Genomic DNA, 24471 nt, shown 5'->3' on the forward strand with positions numbered 1-24471 from the left:
GTCATGATCTCTCAGTTTGTGAGTTCAAGCCCTGTTTTGGGCCCTGTGCTGACAGCTTGGAGCCTGGAGCCTGCTTCAGATTCTGTGTCTCCCTGTCTCTCTGCCCCTCCCATGCTCATGCTCTGTCTCTGTCTGTCTCTCAGTAATAAATAAACGTTTAAAAAAAATATTAGGAGACTTCAATACTCCACTTTCAACAAGTTTTTTTATCTTTGTATACTATTTTGTTTTTGATACATTTCTTATAAATAACATGGTTTGATCCAATCTGAGAGCCTTTGTCTTGGGAGGGCGGCATTTGTCTTTTAATAGAGGAGTTTAGTTCATTTAACTCTGTTGTGATTTATTTGATCTTCTCTCACCTTATGTTTCTGAGCTTTCTTGCTGGGTTTTTTTTTTTTTTTCTTTTAAACCTTTGCTCTAGGCATTGTGTTTCTCCTGAAGCTTTTATAGCAGTTTGTATTTTAAAAGACCTCCTTCCCCTTTTTCTTTCTTTTATTCTCAGTTAGTGTTTTGGTTACCACCCAGAGGTATCTCCAAGGGACCTAGAAAGAAACTCTTGGGAGTGTTAGTGCCTTTTGGATGGTTTTAGCAGTCCCAATTAAAATGTAGTAGCAACACCCTGTAATTAGAGGAGGCATGTTGTAAAAATAATTCTCTGGACTCGGTCAGATGGAGCCTCTTCAAGGGTTAGAAATGAAGGAGGGAGTCATTTGGGTCACTTTGGTCACGGAAGTGATAAATGGTTAGACCATGTCAATTTTGCACAGCAGAAGATGGGCCTCATCTTATTCATTGTGAGCCTTAGCAGTGATCACTGGGATGGAAGGATGGTCATGGGGAGCCACACAATAAATAAATGAGGAGAGGGAGAGTCCTGGTGTACATATGAGTGGCTCTAGGGGGCTTTTCCTTCCCATTTCCTTCCTCCTTACTAGAGGCCTCACTTACCCAGTCAGCTATTCCACTGGTGGTAGGGACATCTCTTGGGGGAGAGGTGCAACATGACTTTTTTTAATCCAGGATGAAGTCGTGCATTTCTTTTTTTTTTTTTTTTTTTTTTTACATTCATTTGATTTTGAGAGACCGACAGAGCGGAACTGGGGGAGCGGTAGAGAGAGAATGAGACACAGAATCTGAAGCAGGCTCCAGGCTCTGAGCCCGACAGAGGGCTTGAACTCACAAACCTTGAGATCATGACCTGAGCCGAAGTCAGACGCTTGACCGACTGAGCCACCCAATCACCCCTGTTAGAAGCTGAGACGTTTAGCTTCCTTTCACTTTCTTCTCTCTACTCAGTTTACTTTTTAATAATCTGGTAGTTTTTTTTATTCCACATTCTTTCTCTTTTTTTAAGTTTATTTTACTTATTTTGAGAGAGAGAGAGAGAATGAGAATTCCAAGCAGGCTCCAAGCAGTCAGCATAGCCCAACACAGGGCTCACTCTGATGAACCCTGAGATCATGACCTGAGCCAAAATCCAGAGTTGGATGCTTAAGCAACTGAGCCACCCAGGAACACTTCCACAGTATTTCTTTATAAATGACTTTATATTACATACTTTCTCTTTCAAGGATGCTTCTCATATTTCATTATTATGTATTTTATATTTGGGGAGAATAACCAAGAGTGCATGCTCTAGTAGGCTGTCTGGATTTGAATTCTGGCTCTGCAACCCTGGACACATTGTACCTTAGTTTACTCTTCTTTAAGGGGGGGTGGGTATAATACGATGTCACAGAGCGGTTGAGAGGATTAAATAATTCATAGAAAGTGCCTATACATAATAAATAACATTTAATAAATGCCAGATGCCATGATTATTATTGTATTAATAACCATTATTTAAGCTTAACTCTGTTCTACTGATTTTATTGCTCACTTAATTTATTGCTCACTTCCTAATTGATCTCATCTTCCCTGTCTTTATTTCTTTATTTTGATGGATCTTTGTTGTTGGCTGAAGAATTTCCTCAACTGGCGATTGCAAACTTTTTCTTAAGGGGCAAGATAAATATTTTAGGCTTGCTAGCCATGGCACCTACTTCTACTTAATTACTAAGGTCTCAACTCTGCCTCTGTAGCTCAAAAGCAGCCATAGACACTACATAAATCAATGGCCAGCCAAGAGGGCAGAGTTTACTGACCCTTGCTCAAGACTTGTGCTTCTGTTTTTTGTGTAATGTTAGTAAGGTGTATGAGTTACACAATTTTAAAGTTCTTGCATGTCTGAGAATATCTTCTGTCACTAATGTAGGCAAATGATGACTTCACTTGTATGTAATTCTTCAATTACAATTGTTTTCTCTCAAGATTCTGTGGTGTTCAAGTATTGTGGAGAATTATGATACAACCTAATACTTCTTTCTTTATGATAACTAATGTGTTTTCCTTCTGGATGGCTTAGGATTTCTCTTTTCTTTATCCTTAGCATTTGTCATTTCACCAGGGGAATTTTTTTTCTGTTCTGTGTTAAAACAGCAAGGCTAAGAAGAAGAACTAGATTGATGGACTTACATACCATGAACTTTGGCTATTTCAGATTGCCTTATTGCCTTTTTTTCCTCCACTAAAGAAATTTCCTTTATGTTGTATTCAAAAAGTTAGCGATGAAAGGTTTTTATCATTTTGAATTGCATATGATATGATACGGTGTTTTAAGTGGCAGAATATTCACTATTTCATATTGTATAGTTTGGTTCCTGTTTAATGGACTCCTATAGCCACACAATCACAGAAAACATACTCAGGAAATAGTCTAATTAAATTACCCTTGTTTGGGGTGCCTGGGTGGCTTAGTTGGTTGACCATCTGACACTTGATTTTGGCTCAGATTGTGACCTCACGGTCATGGGATTGAGCCCTGCACCAGGCTCTGTGCTGAGCATGAAGCCTGCTTAAAATTCTCTCTCTCTCTCTCTCTCTCTCTCTCTCTGTCTCTTTCTCTCTCTCTCCCCTCCCCCCTTACCCCCCCTACACACACTCTCTCTCTCACTCTCAAATCATAAATAAATAAATAACCCTTGTTTGAACATATTAAATCACTAAATGGTAAGGAACTAAAATTTATAGCATAGTCAAAAGTCATCACAATGTTTTAAATTGTAATTCTGACACAAGGAACAGGAAAATACCTTGATTTTAACTTTATTTCATAACACAGCATCTTCTATAACCACTTATAGTCCATGTGGATGTTTTTTAACTTTTTTAACGTTTATTTATTTTTGAGAGAGAGAGAGACAGAGACAGAGCATGAGCAGGGGAGGGGCAGAGAGAGAGGGAGACAGAATTTGAAGCAGGCTCCAGGCTCTGAGCTCTCAGCACAAAGCCTGATGCGGAACTCGAACTCGTGAACCATGAGATCATGACCTGAGCTGAAGTCAGACACTTAAACGACTGAGCCACCCAGGCGCCCCTTATGTGGATTTTTTTTGATTTGCCATCCTATATCTTGTATTTCAAGAATAGTTATTTGCCTGATTTCAGAGCAGAATGCTGTAGCTATTCTCATCATCTTCATCAACTTCAGGTGCCAAGATTAATAGTGTATATTTTGGTCAGTAGAGAATTCCACAAAACAAAGATGAGGGGAAGCCTAACTATGGGGCTTCTGAGTTGAAGCAGAAGGTATAAGAGTTAAATTTTTGAGCCACTCATATTCTCATTATGCCTCGCTTCACATAAATATGCCTTTATACCCAGTTAACTGTATATAAAAATCAAATGTAAAATATGTAACTTTATAAAAAGACATTCTTCTTGACTTTGTGTTTCTCTTTTGTCATTCTTTAAGTCTTACATTTTTCAAATATTTGCAGCCCTTTTTATTAGCTATCGCGTTAACGTGACACATGCCGTGAAACTATTAGAAAATGCTGAAAAGGCTAACATTATCATGTTTACTACCTGTAAAATGGTTACTCAGAAATGAAACCAGAGTTTATATAAGGCAACTATTATTGATGAAAAGAAAATCAATCTGCTGCTGCTTAAGCGTGTTTAAAATAATTCCTAGGATATTTTCATTTTGTGTAGCACCCTTCTTCTGAGGCTAAAGCATCCCAAGGAAATGCAGTCCAACTACAACATGTACTATGAGAACCTTTTCCCTCTACTCTGTAAAAGGCAGAAAGACGACTTTCAGTCTGCACCCTAACCATCATACCTAGAAGAATTCAGGGAGGGATACTATTTTGAAATCAAATCTTACAGATTTTTCTCCCCCCCTTTCCCCAAGCCTAATGTTACATAGAAAGCAAGACACTAAGCCTTCACATAAGAGGAATGCTAGTGCGTTAGTCTGCAAAGAAGCAGTCCTATTGTTTCTAGAAAGGATAAGTCATTCCAGGATTAACTACATTTAGGATATACTGCATTTGTGGGAGGTATTGACCATCTGAAGTACCCCAAAGCGGGGGGGGGGGGGGGGGGGGGACGGGGGGGCTGTTATATGCTAAAGTTCTGGAAAGCAATTTCTGAGAAACCTTAGTAGAGAGATGATCATGTGTTTTTATGTTTTCAGAGGGCCATCATATAGATGAGGAAGCAGATCTATTTTTTTATCTCTCTAGAAAATTAAACTAGGACAGTTTATAGGAGCTACACAGAATTAGATTTGTGTTCTGCTTGAGAAGAAAAGCTCAATTAATATGGCCAGTAATGGTTAGAACCTCAGAAGTGGTGACCTCTCTCTCTCTCTCAGAAATAATCAGAGGTTATGTGATCATCCTTACAAATTCAGTAGGCAGGTTCATCATTAAACAGAGACTCATTATAATCTAAATGTTTTTTTTCTAACTCAGAGTTCTCTAATATTGCATATTAATTACCTCATTTATCCTATAACGTCATTTTAAAACAAGAATAGTGCTGGTAGGAATTCTGTAGTAGGAGAATCAAACCAACAGAAAATAAGAATCTAACCTATTCATGTTTTTGTTTATTATGTCAGTACTACCAAAAAAGAATTTAAGGCATAATGACTCATGCATGTTGTTGGAAGAACCAGAATTAGAGGCCTAGTCTTGTGCCTTTTCTATTAAAAAAACACTAAGTGGAACAGTCATGAAAGTCTTGAGACAGCCAGTGTTATTGCTGTCTGAATATTTGACTTAATATATATAGAAAAAGATGCGCTTTTTTTTGTTACTAAAACAAAGCAGAAAAATCTGTGCTTCCAAGAGCAATCTAGGGTCGTTATTTTATCACTGTTGTTAATGATAGAATAATATAAACATGGATTCTTAACTAGAACAGACCTAAGGGATCTCCATTTCCTAGTAGCACAGATTGTCATGGAACTCTGAGTAATGAGCTTTGAATATAATCTTATTGTTTTAATCACTTCCAAAATATTACGATCATTTTGGAAATCACTGTACTAAAAGTAGATTATGTTGATAACACAGTGGGAGAAAGCTTCACTGTTCACTCTGTAAGTAGCCTGGGATTCAAAAGAATTCCTCTCTCAGTACCTTTCTATGAAACAGGTTATGAGTTAGCAGAAACCCTGGACACCTAAAAACTTTCCAGAGCAGCTAGATTTTAAAAAAAATACTCTGAAGCCTACATTTAAAGGGAGACAGGGAAGTACAAGAGTTGCCTAATAGCATATTCCCGGGTAGCATGTTTCACTTAAAAGCACATGGGTATTTGCTGGTTTGTCTGAAATGCTTTGATACTATCAGCAGATGAAGATTGAATAGGCTGAGAGAACGACTCCTGGAAAGACCTTTCCTGATAGACTGGTAAGGCCCGAGAGTGTGCAAGGCTGCTGCCCTGACTTGCCTTATCACGACCAGTGCACTAGAAGCAAAGCCTCTAGAGTAGTATCAGTGCATGCACTTTAATAAACACTCTGAGTGGCTCCATATAAGCAAATGCTCTATTTGAAAGTAAGCAGGATCAAAAGATGCAGAAACCTCAAGAAGTACAGGGTAAGGCGCCTGAGTGGCTCAGTCGGTTGAGCATCAGACTCTTGATTTCTGTTCAGGTCATGATCCCAGGGTCATGGGATTGAGTCCCACATTGGGCCACAATGAGCATGGAGCCTGCTTGAGATTCTCTTCCTCCCTCTCCCTCTGCCCCTTCCCCACTTGTGCTCGCTCGCTCTCTCGCTCTCTCGCTCTCTCTCAAAATGAAAAATTAAAAAATTAAAAATAATAAAAAGAAGTACAGGGTGTGCTTTGGTAAAATGACCATAATTGTAAGAGGATATATTAACTATGGTGTGCTGAAATAACTCATTCAGTCGTTTAAATGATGACTGTACCTTCACAAAACTCACAGGACATAAAAATAAAATATTATGATAAAGCTAAAATTGTAAGCTCTCTGTGTCCTCTCTGTAATGAGTGGAGATAGGGAATGGGAATGCTGCTTTAATTGTTGAGCTTTGCTTCAACGTACTGACTGGCTTTTGCCAAATTTTTCCCCATTTCTGTTCATTTGGACTAATTTCTTCCTGATGCCACCTCCTCTGTCACTGCTTCCTTTCTCCTTCCTTTTACCTTAAATCTTGGCTTCCAGTTGCCCGGTGTTTTCCTCTGAATAGGCTGCAGACCCCTTGAATTCAGCAGGTCTGAAAAGAATTCCTTTTATTTCTCAGAACCTTTTACATCTGTTTTATCTTTTGGTTAATGGTATGCAAGCTAGCCTAAGGCAGTCAAGCTGTCAGCCTTTTTTACTGTCTATTCTTCACAGCTAATTAATCATTAAGTTGTGTAATCCCACCTCCTTATTTCAGATCTGTTTCTTCCTCTCCATTACCACTGCAGTCACCCCAGTTCACATTTTCAGCATTTACAAGAGCTTCCTCGATCTTCTCTGAAGCTGGTTCTTGTTTTCCAACTCATCCTTCAATTCACATTGTAGCCAGAGAAATCCTTTATAAACGTCTGTTTGATGGTGTCTCCCCGCCCCCCCCCTCCGGCCCCTGCCTTAAAACTCTCAGCAGCTTTATGCTGTCTGTGGTTGTTACAATCTCAGGTATCTACAAGGAATAGGCAAATGATGTATTTGAATGAGGGGGGGAGGATAGGAGAATGCATTACTGCCTAAAGCAATTCATATTCATGATTTTTTCAAACATGTGACAAACCTATCTGAGAATCTAATGTTACCTGTGGATTTCCAATTAGTGCAGCCAAGTCTAACGTATAAGCAAGGCATATGCAACGTTTCTCTGATGGTATGTCCTTGAAATGAAGAACTTGGAACTCAGCTATTGTAGAGACTGACATAATCAGTGAGTCATGTTTTGTTGTTTTGTGTCTAGGTTAAAACATATCAAAATAGAGTATGTGTTTATTATTGTTAAGAACCTCTCTCTCCCCGTTGGAGGCCATGGAGCATAATGAAAAAGTTTATGGGCTTTGGAGTCAGTGTTGACCTAGGTTCACTTACCAGTTCTGCCACATATTAGCTGTGTAATTTGGGGCTTGTCATTTAGTGAGCCCCAATTGTCTATCCTGTTGAAAAAAAAATCAGGAGCGTCTGGGTGGCTCAGTCAGTTAAGCATCTGACTATTGATTTTGGCTCAGGTGACGATGTCACAGTTGTGAGACAGAGCCCTGTGTTGGGCTCTGTGCTGACAGTGTGGATCCTGCTTGAGATTCTCTCTCTCCCTCTCTCTCTCTGCCGCTTCCCCGTGTGCGCTCGCTCCCTCTCTCTTTCTCTCTCTCTCTCTCTCTCAAAATAAATAACATTTTTAATAAAAAGAAAATTAAAACTTTCAGAGTTGAGTGTACTAAATCAGATAATCAACATCTTTAAATTATCAAGCTCAAGGCATGGCACATAGTAGTAACTCTTCAGTAAAAGACAACATCAAGACAAGTAGGAAAGTTTTTAATTTTTTTTTAATGTTTATTTATTTTGAGAGAGAATGATCATGAGCTGGAGAGGGGCAGAGAGAGAGAATCCCAAGCAGGCTCCAACGCAGAGCTCAGTCTCACAAACCATGAGATCATAACCTGAGCCGAAATCAGGAGTCAGATGTTCAACTGACTGAGCCACCCAGGTGTCTCCAGACAAGTAGGAGAAACTTAAGAAGTGACAATAAGTATACAAAAATCTAATTCCCCTGGCTGTATCCTTTGTAACAGTTGTGTTTGTGGCCTAGAGAAGAATAAGCCTGTTGGAAGCCACTATCAAGTGAGGCAAGCAATGGGAAGCTGACAGGCACATGATTTGCCCAGGCAACTAAAACCCAAGAGCTCACCAGCCTAGCTGGCTAGCTAGCTGAAAGTGGAATTTAACCCTATAAGGTGTTATGATTGACAAGTTCATGAGTAACGTGGAAATATGGATTCTCTGTAACTATGCATAATGTACTAAGCCCCCTTTTTGCTTTTTTGTTTCCTATAATCGTTAATTTTTATTTTTTTAAGGTTTATTTTTTTAATTTATTTTTGAGAGAGAGAGAGAGACAGAACGTGAGTGGGGCAGGGGCAGAGAGAGAGGAAGATCAGAACCCAAAGCAGTCTCCAGGCTCTGAGTTGTCCACACAGAGCCCAACATGGGGCTCAAACTCACAAACTGTGAGATCATGACCTGAGCCAAAGTCGGATACTTAACTGACTGAGCCAACCAGGCACCCATAATCTTTAAAATTTTTAATAAAAATTATATTAACTGAAAATTTAATTCAATAGTTATTAGGATATATAGGATATTTTATTTTGGTTTATTCTCTACATTTATACAAATTTGAAGTACCAAAGGAAGGAAGTAAACAACTTTGTTTTCTTTACCAGAACATTTAGTGTGGTGAGGAAGGAGAGACATTACATTTTATTCTAATGCACAAGTGTATTAATTATATTTATATTATATTTCTTGATCTAGGAATACTAAAAAGTCTTCAAGAGCTTTTGCCATTCACCTAAGGGGAAAAAACTACATACGCCATCTTCTCAAGCTTTGCATTTTTCATTTTGTTTTTTAAACTTCAGCTTTATTTTACCGTTTCCATATACTTTGCTCAGTAATTTGTATACCCAGCTGACGTGGTTGAAATAGGAGGCTGAGTAGATACCAGTATGCTTTTTGTCCTTACCTCAGAGCTATAGTGATAATGAGCAAAGTAGTATAGAAAATAACCTGATAGCTGAATGACATCCACTGAACTCGTGATTGCACTTACAATGGAGAGACTAGAAAGAACAAACTAGAAATCTAGCTGGCTTTAAAAAGGCAAGACAAAGACTTAGAGTTTCAACCTCTTACTTTGCCACAGTATGTCTCACCCCAAGCAGACGTTCATGCCCAGATAAATAATGCTACATTTAAGTAACAGCACAACATTAATATTACACAGTTAAGATGTGTTTCTAAGAAAGCAAAGCTGAAGCATTTAGATTGGTGTTGAAACACAAAGGGACAAGCGCTATCTTTCCTGGCTATAGTAAAATTTCTCTTTTGGTTTTAAGGAGTATTGCTACAAGATTGATCTGGATAAATATGGTGGCATTCTGATATTACACCTGATATTACATTTAGTGTTTGGGGTGCCTGGGTGGCTCAGTCAGTTGAGCATCCGGCTCCTTTTTTTTTTTTTTTTTTTTTTGATGTTTATTTTATTTTTTAGAGAGAGAGAACAAGGGAGGATCAGACAGAGGGAGACAGAGGATCTGAAGTATGCTCTGTGCTTCAAACCTGTGAACTGTGAGACCATGACCTGAGCCGAAGTCAGATGCTTAACAGACTGAGCCACCCAGATGCCCTATGGACTCTTGATTTTGGCTCAGCTCATGATCCAGGGTTGGAGGATTGAGCCCCACATCAGGCTCTGTGTGAGCGTGGAGCCTGCTTAAGATTTTCTCTCCTCCCTCTGCCCCTCTTCCTTGCTCATGCTCTCTCTGTCTCTCAGTAAATAAATAGATAGATAGATAGATAGATAGATAGATAAATAAATTTTAATGTTTAACTCTCTGTTTTTCTTAAAGGAATGATTTTTTGTTTTTAGTTAATGCCTTCTAAATATTTTCTTACCCCCCTTCTCTCCTCCTCCTTCCCTCCCATTCTTTCCTTCCTTACTCCCTGCAGCTCCTCAGAGAAATTTTGAAATTGCCTTCAAGATGTTTGATTTGAACGGAGATGGAGAAGTAGACATGGAGGAGTTTGAACAGGCAAGTTTCCCTGGAAAGTTCCTTTGTGTACATTAATATTTAACACCTTTTCATGTGCCTTGGAGTTATTTTGGTCCTGGTCAGCATACTCAGATGCAATCCAATTTTTGAAGTACCTAGTCCATCATGTAAAAAAATCATCCTCACTTTTAGTAAGTGGGTTTTGTTTGTTTTCACCCTAAATGTAAGGAATTATTTGAGCATATGATGAAGGTCAAAGTTGTTCTGATTCCTCAACATGGATTAGATCATAATGCTGAGAGGAAACGTTTTGGATATTCAGTCATCTGTTTAGTCAACATTTATTAAACAGCTCCTTTGTGCCAGGCAGTTTCAGAATATAAGGATGAATGACATATGTTCTTTTTTTTTTTTTTAATTTTTTTTTTTTAACGTTTATTTATTTTTGAGACAGAGAGAGACAGAGTATGAACGGGGGAGGGGCAGAGAGAGAAGGAGACACAGAATCGGAAACAGGCTCCAGGCTCTGAGCCATCAGCCCAGAGCCTGACGCGGGGCTCAAACTCACGGACCGCGAGATCGTGACCTGAGCCGAAGTCGGACGCTTAACCGACTGAGCCACCCAGGCGCCCCGATTGAATGACATATGTTCTGAAAGGACTTCTATAATAGAAGGAAAAATGGTACCATACTTTTGAGTATAGCATGTTCAAGCCAGAGATGTACAGTTTCTGATGAATCCTAGGAAGAGATTACATTTCCATAAAACTTCTATCATTGGTTGGCCATGGTATCTCTCTAGATACAATGGTTATGATTGTCAGAATGGTTTCAAAACAAAACAAGCATATGTATACATATATATACTCATGTATGTATATATGAAGAAAGTATTTGTGTTTAAAATAAGGAAAATGGCAAAAAAGAAATGGGGGAAAGTATGAGGTATGTATTTGTAAATAAAAAATTCACAGAAACAAAATTTTTAAATATCTGGAGACATTTATTCAAATCTGAACCCTGTGTCCATCTAATACCTTCACTTTTCCATAATCCTGCACTTGACTAGTATTGCCAGGTGGTCTCAAATGATTATAAATAGAATTTATTTTGTTATTTTTAAAATTATATTTTATTTGGGGTGCCTGGGTGGCTCAGTCAGTTAAGCGTCCAACTTCGGCTCAGGTCATGATCTCGCGGTCCATGAGTTCGAGCCCCACATCGGGCTCTATGCTGACAGCTCAGAGCCTGGAACCTGTTTCAGATTCTGTGTCTCCCTCTCTCTCTGACCCCCCCCCCCCTCCCGTTCATGCTCTGTCTCTCTCTGTCTCAAAAATAAACAAACATTAAAAAAAATTTTTTTTATTTAAAATTATATTTTATTTTACTTTAGTGGGAGTTAGGGCTAATTTATTTTCATTCAGACTTTAGTTAAGAAACTGAGTTTTCTTTACCCCCCTTTTTTTTTTATTTTTTAAGTTTTTATTTTAATCCCAGTTAGTTAACATACAATGTTAAATTAGTTTCAGGTGTACGATATAGTAATTAAATACTTCCATATGTCACCCTGTGTTCATCACAACAAGTGCACTCTTTAATCCTCATCACCTATTCAGCTCATCCCCTTATTTTATTTTACATTGCGCTATTTTATTTTTTATTGAGATATTATTGACATATAACATTGTATTAGTTTTAGGTGTACAACATAATGATTTGATCTATGTATATATTGCAAAGTGACTACCACAATAAGTTTAGTTAACATCCATCACCACACATAGTTACAAATTATATTTCTTGTGATGAGAATTTTTAAGATCTACTCTCTTAGCAACTTTCAAATATACAATACAGTTTTGTGAAATATAGTCATCATGCTGTACATAGCATCCCCAGGATTTACTTATAACTACAAGTTTATACCTTTAGACTACCTTCACCCATGGGGATCCCCCCCACCTCTGTCAACCAATAATCTCTTCTCCATATCTATGAGTTCAACTTTTTTTTTAGATTCCATATGTAAGTTAAATCATACAGTATTTGTCTTTCTCTGTTTGACTGACTTCATGACCTCAAAGGTCCATCCATGTTATTACAAATGGCAGAATTTTCTTCCTTTTATGGCTGAATAATATTCCATTGTGTATATATACCACATTTTCTTTGGCCATTCATCCATTGGTGGAAACTGAGATTGTTCCCATGTCTTGGCTATTGTAAATAATGTTGCAGTGAACATGGATGGGTGCAGATATCTCTTCAAGATGGTAATTTTGTTTCCTTCTTATAAATACCAAAAATGGAATTGATGAATCATATGATAGTTCTGTTTTTAATTTTGGGGGAACCTCCATACTATTTTTCATAGTGACTGCATCAATTTACATTCCCACCAACAGTGCACAAGGGTTCTTTTTTCTCCACACCCTAGCCAACGCTTCTTATTTTTTGTCCTTTTGATAATAGCCATTCTAATAGGTGTAAAGTATTATCTCATTATGGCTTTGATTTCCATGTCCCTGATGATGAGTGACCTTGAGCATATTTTCATGCATCTGCTGGTCATCTGTATGCCTTCTTTGGAAAATTGTCTACTCAGATCCTCTGCCCATTTTTTAATCAGAATGTTTGGATTTTATTATTGAGCTGTAGGAGTTCTTTATATATTTTGGATATTAACCCTTTATCAGATATATGATTTGCAAATATTTTCTCTGATTCAGTAGGTTGCCTTTTTATTTTGTTGATGGTTTCCTTTGCCACGAAGAGCTTTTTAGTTTGTCAGCCCAATTGATTATATTTGCTTTTGTTGCCTTTGCTTTTGTGTTAAATCCAAAAAATCATCACCAAGACCACGGTCAAAGAGCTTACCATCTATGTTTTCTTCCAGGAGTTTTATAGTTTCAAGTCTTACATTCAAGACTTTAATCCACACTAAATTAATGTTTGTGTATGGTATGAGATAGTGGTCCAGTTTCATTCTTTGGTATGTAGCTGTCCGGTTTTCTGAACACATTTATTGAAGAAGCTGTCCTTTCTCCATTGTATATTCTTGGCTCTTTTGTCAAAAATTAATTGACCATATATGTGAGGGTTTATTTCTATTGTTTATTTATTCTATTCCATTGATCAATGTGTCTGTTTTTATACCAATACCATACTGTGATTTTTTTTAAGTTTATTTATTTATTTTGAGAGAGACAGAGACAGCATGAGTGGGGGTGGGTCAGAGAGAGAGCAGACTGAGAATCCTAAGCAGGCTTCATGCTACCAGCATAGAGCCTAATTCAGGGCTTGAACTCATGAAACCATGAGATCATGACCTGAGCTGAAATTAAGAGCCACCTGAGTCACCCAGGTGCCCCAATACCATAGTGTTTTGATGACTATAGTCTTATAATATAGTTTGAAATCAGGAAGTATAATGCCTCTAGTTCTTCTTTCTCAAGATCTCTTTGGCTGTTCAGGGTCTAGTTGGTTTTTTTGTTTTTTGCTTTTTTTCCCTAAGAATCAACTTTGGCTGTATTAGTTTTCTCTATAGTTTGTGTGTTTTCTTCTTTTTTTTTCTAATATGAAACTTATTGTCAAATTGGTTTCCATACAACACCCAGTGCTCATCCCAACAGGTGCCCTCCTCCGTGCCCATCACCCACTTTCCCCTCCCTCCCGCCCTAGTATATTGTCTTCACAAGGAATAAAAACTAGTTTCAAATATGTACAACAGAGAGCCCAAGTGGTTTTTGTGTTTTCTAATTAATTGATTTCTACTCTCATTTCTTCTACTCATTTTGGGGTCTTTTATGCTCTTTTATGAGTCTCTTAAGATAACATGGCTGGTCATTGTTTTGAGAATTTTCTTTTGTAATGTAAGCATTTAATACTATACATTTCCCTTCAAGCACTGCTATAGAAGCATCCTACAAATTTGATGTGTTGTCTTTTCATTATCATTCAGTTTGAAATATTTTCTGTTTCACATGTGATTTCCTTCTTGACCCATAAATTGTTTAGAAGTATATTGTTTAATTTCCAAGTGTGGAGGTTTTGTTTTTTTAGTTATCTTTATTATCTAATTTAATTACATTGTGCTCAGAAAACGTACTCTGCATGATTTAATCCTTTTAAATGTATTGAGCCTGGTTTTATAGAACTGTATCTGATGTGTTTTATTAAACACATCAATGTGTTTTACTAAAGAATGTATATTCTGCAGTTACTGAGCACAGTGTTTTATAAATGTCAATTTAGTCAAGTTGATTGATAGTGTTGTTCAGGTGTTCTTTGTCCTTACGGATTTTTTTTAACCTAGTCATTCTAGCAGTTGTTGAGAGGAAGATGTTAAAATCTCCAAATATAGGGGTACCTGGGTGGCTCAATTGGTTAAGCGTCTGACTTTGGCTCAGGTCATGATCTCACAGTTTGTGAACTCAAGCCCTGCATCAGGCTCTTTGCTGTCAGCATAGATCCCATTCAGATCCTCAGTCTCTCTCTCTCTCTCTCTCTCTCTCTCTCTCTCTCTCTCCCCCTCCCCTGCTTGCATTCTCTCTCTGTCTCTCTCAAAATAAGTGAACTTAAAAAAAATCTCCAACTATAATTAGTCAATTGTTTGTTTTTCTTTAATTCTGCCAATTTGAGCTTTATGTATTTTGAAATTCTCTGCACATTTCTGATTATTGTCTTCCTCATGAATCGGTCCTGTTATAATTATGAAATGTTACTTTTTATCTTTGGTAATACTTTATCTTAAAGTCTATGTGGTATTAACATAGTAATTCAGACTTCTTATACTTACTATTTGCATGGTATGTCTTTTTTGTTTTGTCCATTTACTTTAAATATATCTGTGTTTTCTATTTAAAGTACATCTTTTCTAGACAATGTAATTTGGCTCTTGTTTTTTATCCATTCTGACAGTCTTTGCCTTTTAATTGCAGTATTTAGCCCATTGACATTTAACATAATTGCTGATTTAATTGGAATTAGACCTACCATTTTTGCTATTTGTTTTGTTTGTTCTTTCTGATTTTTGTTCCTCCCTTCTATGTTCCTGCCTTTTTTGAGATTAAATATTTTATCCAGACTTCTGGTTTAATTTGTTCGGCATTTTAGCTGTACCTTTTTGCATTATTTTTATAGTGGTTGCTCTAGGGAGTACAACATAAATTGTTAAATATACACAGTCTACTTAGAATTAATATTCACAAGTTAGGTGAGGTGTGCCGTGAGACCTCAGGCGCCTTTGCTGCCAACAGTGAGCTAACTGCCAGCGTTTGGGTGGCCTGGCATGGCGCTCCAGCTGTAATTGTGTCAGCGTGTTATGATGCCATCTCAAACCAACCTGGCTATGGGAATCCCCAGTAGTAAAGTGAAATACTCAAAGCTCTCCAGCACAGACGATGGCTACATTGACCTTCAGTTTAAGAAGAACCCTCCTAAGATCCCATGTAAGGCTGTTTCTGATTGGCACCTTTCGCATTATCATAGTTTTCCCCCCTACTGGCAGGCTATATCAGCAAAGAGGAGACAGACCAGGTGTTCCTGTCCTGATCATTGGCATCCTGGTGTTCCTGCCAGGATTTTACCACCTTCACACTGCCTACTATGTATCCAAAGGCTACTGGGGTTATTCTTATGATGACATTCCAGATTTTAATGACTAGCACCCACCCTTAACCCTGAAGAGAAGAGTCACAGATGGGACTGAGACCAGCTTTAAGATATTGAGCAGAAACTGTGGTTAAGGCTAAGGAATTCTGCAGTTTGCAGATGTTGAAGAAAAGAATGGCCAGACTTATGGGTCCATCCTCGGGATATCATATGAGCTTACAATTAACAAATTAACGAATTAGGACATGCTCTATTTTGCCTTTCCTGGCCCTGGCAAAAGCTGACAAGTTTTTCCACATGAATATGTATCTTGGAAGAGGAGCAGTGTTAATGGTGTGGGAAAGCAGGAGGTTATTCCGTAGTGAGAAGTGTTACTGCTACCATTCTTTTTAGAGTTGAGCATTTCTTTTAAATAGTCCTCATTGTCAGTTTGTTCTGGCAGCAAATGGAAGCATTCAATATGTCAAATTTCATATTACTAGTAATGTATTTTGAAAACATCTAAGTATCTTACCCTTACACTCCTCTCTAACTTTGTGTTCTACTGGAAGACCTTGGCAAAATCAAGGTCAGTATGGGTGCATCTGTAATATTTTTTGCTACTTGCTTCCTTACTAACAGCAGCCAGGACTTTTTAAAATCTCAGAGCAGGTTTCCAAAAGGTAAACACTTCTCTCTGTTCACCCATCCTTGGTCAGCTTTGATTTGGCCCACCAGTAAGTTGGCCAACATATAATTTGGGTCATTCTGTTCTTTTAGATCAACATGTTCTATATATCATGGCTTTTAGACTGTAGGCTGTTTCCTAAGAAAAAAAGTGTAGCTAAATGGTTATTATTTAGAGATTATAAGCCTGTTGTTAGCACCTTGTATCACGATGTCGCTCTGCTGAACATTGCAAGACTCCGCCTAGATCCTTAGAGAACTAGACTGCCTTAAGTTTGATTCTGTTTCCTAGCTTGCAAAAAGTGACATATTCAAAAGAAATTAAATGCCAAAATCTAAAAAAAAATATATAACATTCACATGAAATGTAGTAACTCTGCAACCACAAGGTTTTATTTACCTCTTCATCCTTTATGCTATATTTGTTCTGTGTATTACATCTACATATGTAATAAACCCCATAATAGTTTTTGTAATTTTTGCTCTGAGTCATATGTTTTTTTTTTATTTTGTTTAAAGTTTATTTATTTTGAGAGAGAGAGAGAGAGTATGCTCAGGAGAGGGCAGAGGGAGAGGGAGAGAGAGAGAGAGAGAGAGAGAGAGAGAGAGAGAGAGAGAGAATCCCAAGCAGGCTTCACACTGTCAGCACAGAGTCCAGTGCAGGGCTCGAACTCACAAACCGTGAGTTCAAGACCTGAACCGAAACCAACAGTTGGATGCTTAACCGACTGAGCCACCCAGGTGCTCCAAGTCATAAGTTTTTTAAAGAAAATAGGAGAAAAATAGTTTATTTACTAACATATTTATCATTTCTGATGCCCTTCATTCCTTCCTAAAGATCCTAGTTTCTATATGGTATTATTTCCATTCAATTGGAAAAACTTTCTTTAGCATTTCTTGTAGTGCACATTTGTTGGTGATGAATTAATTTATATCATCATTATTTTGGGAAGGAAATTCTAGATATACAGCTCTTGATGTAGATGTAAAATTCTCAGTTGTTTAACTACTGATGCTTCTGATGAAAAGTCTGGCTATTTGAACCATTGTTCCCCTATTTGCAATATGTTGTTTCTGGTTTCCAGATTTTCTCTTTATATTTGGTTTCTAGAAATTTGATAATATTGTTCCTCAGTGTCGTTTCCTTTGTATTTGATGAGCTATTTGTATCTATAAATTTATGATTTTTATCAAATTTGAGAAGTTCCTGGCCATTATGTCTTAAAAATTTGGCGGGGGGCATTCTTTCTTACCTCTCTGACCCTCCACTAACACAAATGTTAAGACCATCTGTGATATTGCCTCACAAATCTCTAAAGCTTTATTATTTTTTCTTCCAATATTTTTTCCTCTTTGCTGTTCAAGCTGTGTAGTTTCTCTTGACTTATCTTCATATTCATTGACTCTTTGATCATTACAATTCTGCTATTAAGTTAATCCACTAAATTTTTATTTTGGGTACTGCATGTTTCAGTTCTAGAACTTCCATTTCATTTTTGATATAGTTTTCCTTCTCATCTGAAATGTCCTATCTTTTCCTTTTTCGTAAGTATATATTATATACTTGAACACTATTATTTAACTGTTTTAAAATTCTTGTCAATAATTTCTAATATCTGGGTCATCTTGGGGTTGTCTCCATTGTCTTTTCTCCTGAAGATGAGCCTTATTTCCCAGTTTCTTCATATGTCAAATAATTTTGGATCTTTGTCTAGATATTATGAATGACATGTTGTAGACTTTAGATTTTGCTTATATTCATCTGGAGAAAGTTTTGTTTTAGCAGGTGATTAGCTCAACTAGAATATATATAAACTACCCTTCTTTGGGGAAGAAGGCTCCCCTTCTTTGGCTTTTTCCTTTTCAGGATTTCCCCCTCACTTTCCAATGGGTGTAGTTGCTCCAGATTCTGTCCTTGTGGATTTTAAAGCCAGAAAAACTGAGAGGACCAATCCTTCTGATGCAGACTGGGGACTTCCTTCACCTCTCAGAAGCAAAATTGCCATAACTTCTCTACTCTTATTATAGATACTGAACTCTAGATTTGAATTTAGAGCAAATGGTACTTATTTCTGGCATTGATGCTGATGTGCAAAATGACTTGGAGCAGTCACTTCACTATCCCATTCGAGAAGGGAGTGCTAATTTGCTAATTTCGTCTAACGTGATGCCTTGATAACTGGCCTTCTTAAACTGTTACAACTAATAATATTGATCACAAAGAATCTTGATGTAAAAACTCTTTTAGACCAAAAACCACAAATTATAAGGTAGTTCATGAGTGAACAGCTCTCTTTAGAAGTTTTTCTGCTTATCTTTATATATTTTACATTCTTGGGAAATATAATAATTTATTAAGTTGAAAGTGCTCTAGACTTCCAAACATTCAAACTTTGCTCTGATTTCCCAGGGAAACAGGTGTTTTCTTAACAGTGTATTCATCAAGCTTGTAAAAAAAAAAAAAAAAAAAAAAAGTTAAACAGAACCAGGAAAAAGACCTCACATATTTTAAAGTTAATGTTACATAAAGCAAACTAATAGCTATTATTACTCTTTGATTCATCTTTTTCCAAAAATCACTTTTTTTACGTATTTTTTAAAAACTTTTCATTTATTTTTTTTTTTTTGTTTATTTTTGAGAGAGAGAGAGAACAGGCAGGCACGAGCAGGGAAGGGGCACAGAGAGAGGGAGACACAGAATCCAAAGCAGGCTCCAGGTTCTGAGCTGTCAGCACAGAGCCTGATATAGGGCTTGAACCCACAAACCATGAGATCATGACCTGACCCCCAAATTCAGATGCTCAACTGACTGAGCTACCCAGATGCCCTGTTTCCAGAAATCACTTTGATCATGCATAAATACATATTACTAAAAGGCATTGATCAACTGTTAAATACTAAATGTGAGTTTTCTCTGACTTTTGTATCACCACGGATCCTTTCTCTAACCCATTTCGTAACAGGTTGTAAAACAGAACTAACCTAGCAAAAGATAGCTAAAATAAAAAGCTTCATGGGGCACCTGGGTGGCTTAGTCGGTCAAGCATCTAACTCTTAATTTCAGCTCAGGTAATGATCTCACAGTTTGGTTCGTGAGATCGAGCCTCACTGTTAGTGCAAAGCCTGCTTGGAATTCATTCATTCTCTCTCTCTCTCTCTCTCTCTCTCTCTCTCTCTTTCTCTGCTTCTCCCTCGCTCATGCATGTGCGCACACACACACACACACACACACACACACACACACACTGTCTCTCAAAATAAATAAATAAACTTAAAAACAAAAACCTCATAACTGTTGGGCTCTATTCACCCAGTGCCATGACAGAAATGGGTTTTTTTAGTAGGAAAGTATGAGAAGTAATAACTCCTTTATGAGACAGAAGAAAAAGAATGAAATTTTATTTAAGAGACCATGTTTTAAATTTTTTTTATTTTCTCCACATTATATAACATATAGTAAGCATTCACATGACAAGTTGAATTGATGTTTGATTGATTCTCATGTTATACCCTTAACAAATTATCTAAATAAAAATATTTTAAGAAAAGATTTCCCAACTGAGAAATTCTGACAAAACATTCTGTCACCATGCCCCCACACAAAATCTAGTAATACATACTTTTTAAAAAAAATTTTTAAAGAATGCCTATTTTTAGTAATAGTTTACATATAATAACATAGTATTTAGACTATGCTATTATTAATCACTAATGAAAAGATGATATAGCAACAGCTAGTTAATTTTACCTAAAAACATTCCTTTTTCCCAGTCACTTACACACACATTCTCAGCACACACTTTTGAAGCCGATATACACAATTTCCACCACAGGAAGGATATAAGCTGCAATATTTATAGCCACAGGCAAAATGTAAGTCATGGCAGGTCCTGATGCAGATTTTCAATTCTGGTTCACTGCTACTGAAAATTCTTCATTTCTTACAAGTAGGCAGATAAAGTGAATTGTGTATTGCCTTCAAGACAATGATGAAAAGTATTCTTTTCTTTTGAGAGAAAGAGTGTGTGCAGGGGAGGAGCAGATAGAGAATCCTAAGCAGGCTCCACACCCAGCACAGAGCCGTATGTGGGGCTGACCATGAGATCTTGACCTAAGCCAGAATCAAGAGTCGGACGTTTAACCAACGGAGCCACCCAGGCCCCCTAAAAATGTTCTGGTTATCTTGGATTCAATTTAAAGTCTAAAAATCTTCAACCTAAACAATTGAAAAATCCATTGTATGGGAATGCAAGCTGGTGCAGCCACTCTGGAAAACAGTATGAAGGTTCCTCAAAAAATTAAAAATAGAACTACCCTACGACCCAGCAATTGCACTACTAGGTATTTATCCAAGGGATACAGGTGTGCTGTTTCCAAGGGACACATGCACCCCCATGTTTATAGCAACACTATCAATAATAGCCAAAGTATGGAAAGAGCCCAAATGTCCGTTGATGGATGAATGGATTAAGAAGATGTGGTATATATATACACACAATGTAGTATTACTCGGCAATCAAAAAGAATGAAACTACGTGGATGGAACTGGAGGGTGTTATGCTAAGTGAAATTAGTCAGTCAGAGAAAGACAAATATCATATGACTTCACTCATCTGAGGACTTTAAGAGACAAAACAGATGAACATAAGGGAAGGGAAACAAAAAAAATATAAAAATAGGGAGGGGGACAAAACAGAAGAGACTCATAAAAATGGAGAACAAACAGAGGGTTGCTGGAGGGGTTGTGGGAAGGGGGATGGGCTAAATGGGTAAAGAGCACTAAGGAATCTACTCCTGAAATCATTGTTGCACTATATGCTAACTAATTTGGATGTAAATTTTAAAAAATAAAAAATTAAATTAAAAAAATTTTAATTTAATTTAAAAAAAACAAAAGAAAAACCCATTGTATACCTGTCTTTCAAATCTCCATGTGTATAAGAAACAAATGTCAGCTAATCTTTTTTTTTAAATTTTTTTTAACGTTTATTAGAGAGAGAGAGAGAGACAGAGACAGAGCATGCGCAGGGGAGTGGCAGAGAGAGGGGGAGACACAGAATCCGAAGCAGGCTCCAGGCTCCAGGCTCTGAGCTGTCAGCACAGAGCCTGACTCGGGGCTCGAACTCACAAACTGTGAGATCATGACCTGAGCTGAAGTCGGTCGCTCAACCAGCTGAGCCACCCAGGCGCCCCTGTCAGCTAATCTTATTACCATGATAAAACATGAACCCTGAAGAAATCATATCAATAGCATGTATGTTACTAACCTAGAGTTACAAGGAGACTTAGGGATAATATACCCTAACCGTGAACTTTTCCAATGAGAAAAGTTAAGGCCCAAAGAGTTTAAATAACCTGCATAAATTCTTTCTCACTGCAGAACAACAGAATCAGACCCCGTGTCTCCTGACTCCTTGTCTAGTTATACTACTTCACTCTTTATAGAGCCACAGACTTAAATTGTCTTAAACCTTCTTTATGATCACACATAATAAATAAAATAAATGAGACATTTAACTAAGACAAATCTGTTGTTACAACTCTTAAGTTTTTAAGTGTTCTGCTTTTCTAATTTGGCCATTTAAAAACCATCACCCATGGGGCGCCTGGGTGGCTCAGTCGGTTAAGTGGCCGACTTCAGCTCAGGTCATGATCTCGCGGTCCGTGAGTTCGAGCCCCGCGTTGGGCTCTGTGCGGACAGCTTGGAGCCTGGAGCCTGGAGCCTGGAGCCTGTTTCGGATTCTGTGTCTCCCTCTCTCTGACCCTCCCCGTTCATGCTCTGTCTCTCTCTGTCTCAAAAATAAATAAACGTTAAAAAAAAAATTAAAAAAATAAAATAAAATAAAAATAAAAACCATCACCCACAAAGCTGTATGTATTGGTTATTTATATAACATACTTTTATTATTTATGTTTACATATCCCAATTTTAATTATTTTGAATTGTTGCTCTTTTAGCTTGTGAAGAGGTAGAAAAGAATGCAGGAACAAGTAAAAAAAAAAAAAAGAAAGAAAGAAAGAAAAGAAAAAAACTATAACAATCATAGACTTGCTTCATAAGGCTCATTTATATAGTTAAGCCATGGTTGCTAGTTCCAGAAATTATTCTTTCTCAAAAAGCTCATTTAAAACTTCTCAAAGATTAAAAATTCTCCAGCTTTTCTCGAGGAATTATTTTCTATCAACTTTGTATTTCATTTATCATTCTAATAAATGTGTTCTCTCTCTTAGATGTCAGTATTTGCCCGTAGCTGTGCTGCCTTTTGTCATAACTGGAGAGTCAGTAGTGAGAAGCGTGAAGTTTTTAAAAGTCTCCTGAGATATGGACTGTATTACTGTGAAGTTAATGATTATTTTAGTATTGTGTGAGGGGTTTTGAGCCTCAAAAACAAATGCATACTCTTTTCTGAAGAGAGGTTTTTAAGAGCATCTCAATGATAAAGGTGTGAGGCGTATGTTTGAATCCTGGTTCTGCTCCTTGCCAGCTACTTGACCTTGAACAAGTTATTAAGCGTTAAGTATTATGTGCCTTGAATTCCTCATCTATAAAAAGAGGATAGTCATAAGACTTACAGGATTGTTGTGAGCATTAAAATACAATTGTAGCAGAGGGTAGACAAATCAATAGTTGGTTACTTTTTTAAAAAGTTTTTAAATTTTAGAGAGTGCATGGAAGCGAGGAAGAGGGGCAGATGGAGGTGGGTAGAGAGAAAGAGATCTTTTTTTTTCTTTAAGAGAGAAAATCTTAAGCAGGCTCTGTGCTCAACACGGAGCCCAAAGCAGGGCTTGGTCCCACAACTCTGGGATCATGCCCTGAGATTAAATCAAGAGTCAGATACTCAGCCAACTGAACCACCCAGGTGCCCCATCTTGTTCTTACTTTTATATATTTTTCTACTTTGTAATGTTTTTCTGGATGGGGGTTTGCTTCTCTTTTAGGTTCAGAGCATCATTCGCTCCCAAACCAGTATGGGTATGCGTCACAGAGATCGTCCTACTACCGGCAACACCCTCAAGTCTGGCTTGTGTTCAGCCCTCACGACCTACTTCTTTGGAGCTGATCTTAAGGGAAAGCTGACAATCAAAAACTTCCTTGAATTTCAGCGTAAACTTCAGCATGATGTTCTGAAACTAGAGGTAGGTATCCCTGGACTTCAGGGGTCAGGGCACTGTCCCTCACATATGCACTTAGATCCTCTGGGCTGGGGAGGCCTGCACTATAGACATTCTTTCATTCTGTCTCCAGCTGTGAGAACTGATTGGTTTGAACCAGATAACAGTTGAGAAATACTATGTTCTGTGAAGAAGTCTTGGAGTGAGGTGGTTCTGGGACCAAAAGCCAAAACACTCTAAATTGAAAATCTTAGTTGTCTTTGGATACTCAGCTTGAGGAAGGAAAAATTCAGGGGCCAGAGCAGTGCTCACCCTGACCACGTATCCCGTTTTATGTTATTTTGTAGAAGGCACCAGAGGTGGAGGGGGGATAATAAGTAGATCTTTCTTTGAAAGTTTACCAAGGTAAAAACTGCTGGAAACACAAAATGTCAGAATAAAAATAGAAGTGCTCGGAGCTGGAAAAATGTCATACGGTGTTTGGAGATTTACTTTTCCACTCACGGTTTAGACCATCATGCTATTCAGTTCCCAAAAACAATTCTATAAGGACATTACCTTTCTCTGTGTGTTTACTTATTGAATTAAGTGTATTTTGAGTTAATTGGCTACTAAGTCTATTCAATTCAAAATATTCATTAAGTGTCTCCTAATGCACTTTTTTGTGGAAAAACTGAAACCTCATTTCTTCAGATTTTTAAAAAATTCCCTTAGATGGTATTTCTCGACCTGTTTTTTTAAAAAACATGTTTAATATTCATTTGAAATTTGAAACCATCAAACTACTCTGACTAAAAACACATTTAAGTATTGGAGAAAAACACTGCTTTGTTTTTAAACTATGTATATTGCTTCTTCAGCTGCTCTTCCATTTTTCTCTAAGAGTCTGATAATGCTACTCCCACCTCTTACCCACTCAACTCAATTGAGACAGTTTGAAAAATCACAACCGAATTCCCAGTATTGATAAGAACACTGTCGAATG

General features: G+C 37.5%; 1 protein-coding gene and 1 pseudogene across 8 annotated transcripts in view; both read left to right on the plus strand.

The window, feature by feature from the left end:
* Positions 1 to 24471, plus strand: part of MICU1 (mitochondrial calcium uptake 1) — a 248400-nt gene that overhangs the window by 152065 nt on the left and 71864 nt on the right. For all 8 annotated transcript variants that reach the window (XM_078434361.2, XM_081790529.1, XM_081790530.1 and 5 more), the window contains 2 exons: positions 10051 to 10133; positions 23313 to 23510. In XM_078434361.2, coding sequence (XP_078290487.1) covers positions 10051 to 10133; positions 23313 to 23510 — 281 coding nt within the window. The remainder of the gene's footprint in view (positions 1 to 10050; positions 10134 to 23312; positions 23511 to 24471) is intronic.
* On the plus strand, positions 15210 to 17441 carry LOC144613234 (transmembrane protein 230 pseudogene; annotated as a pseudogene).

This window comes from Panthera onca, chromosome D2 (genome assembly GCF_046562875.1).
Source record: "Panthera onca isolate mPanOnc1 chromosome D2, mPanOnc1 haplotype 2, whole genome shotgun sequence".
NCBI lineage: Eukaryota > Metazoa > Chordata > Mammalia > Carnivora > Felidae > Panthera > Panthera onca.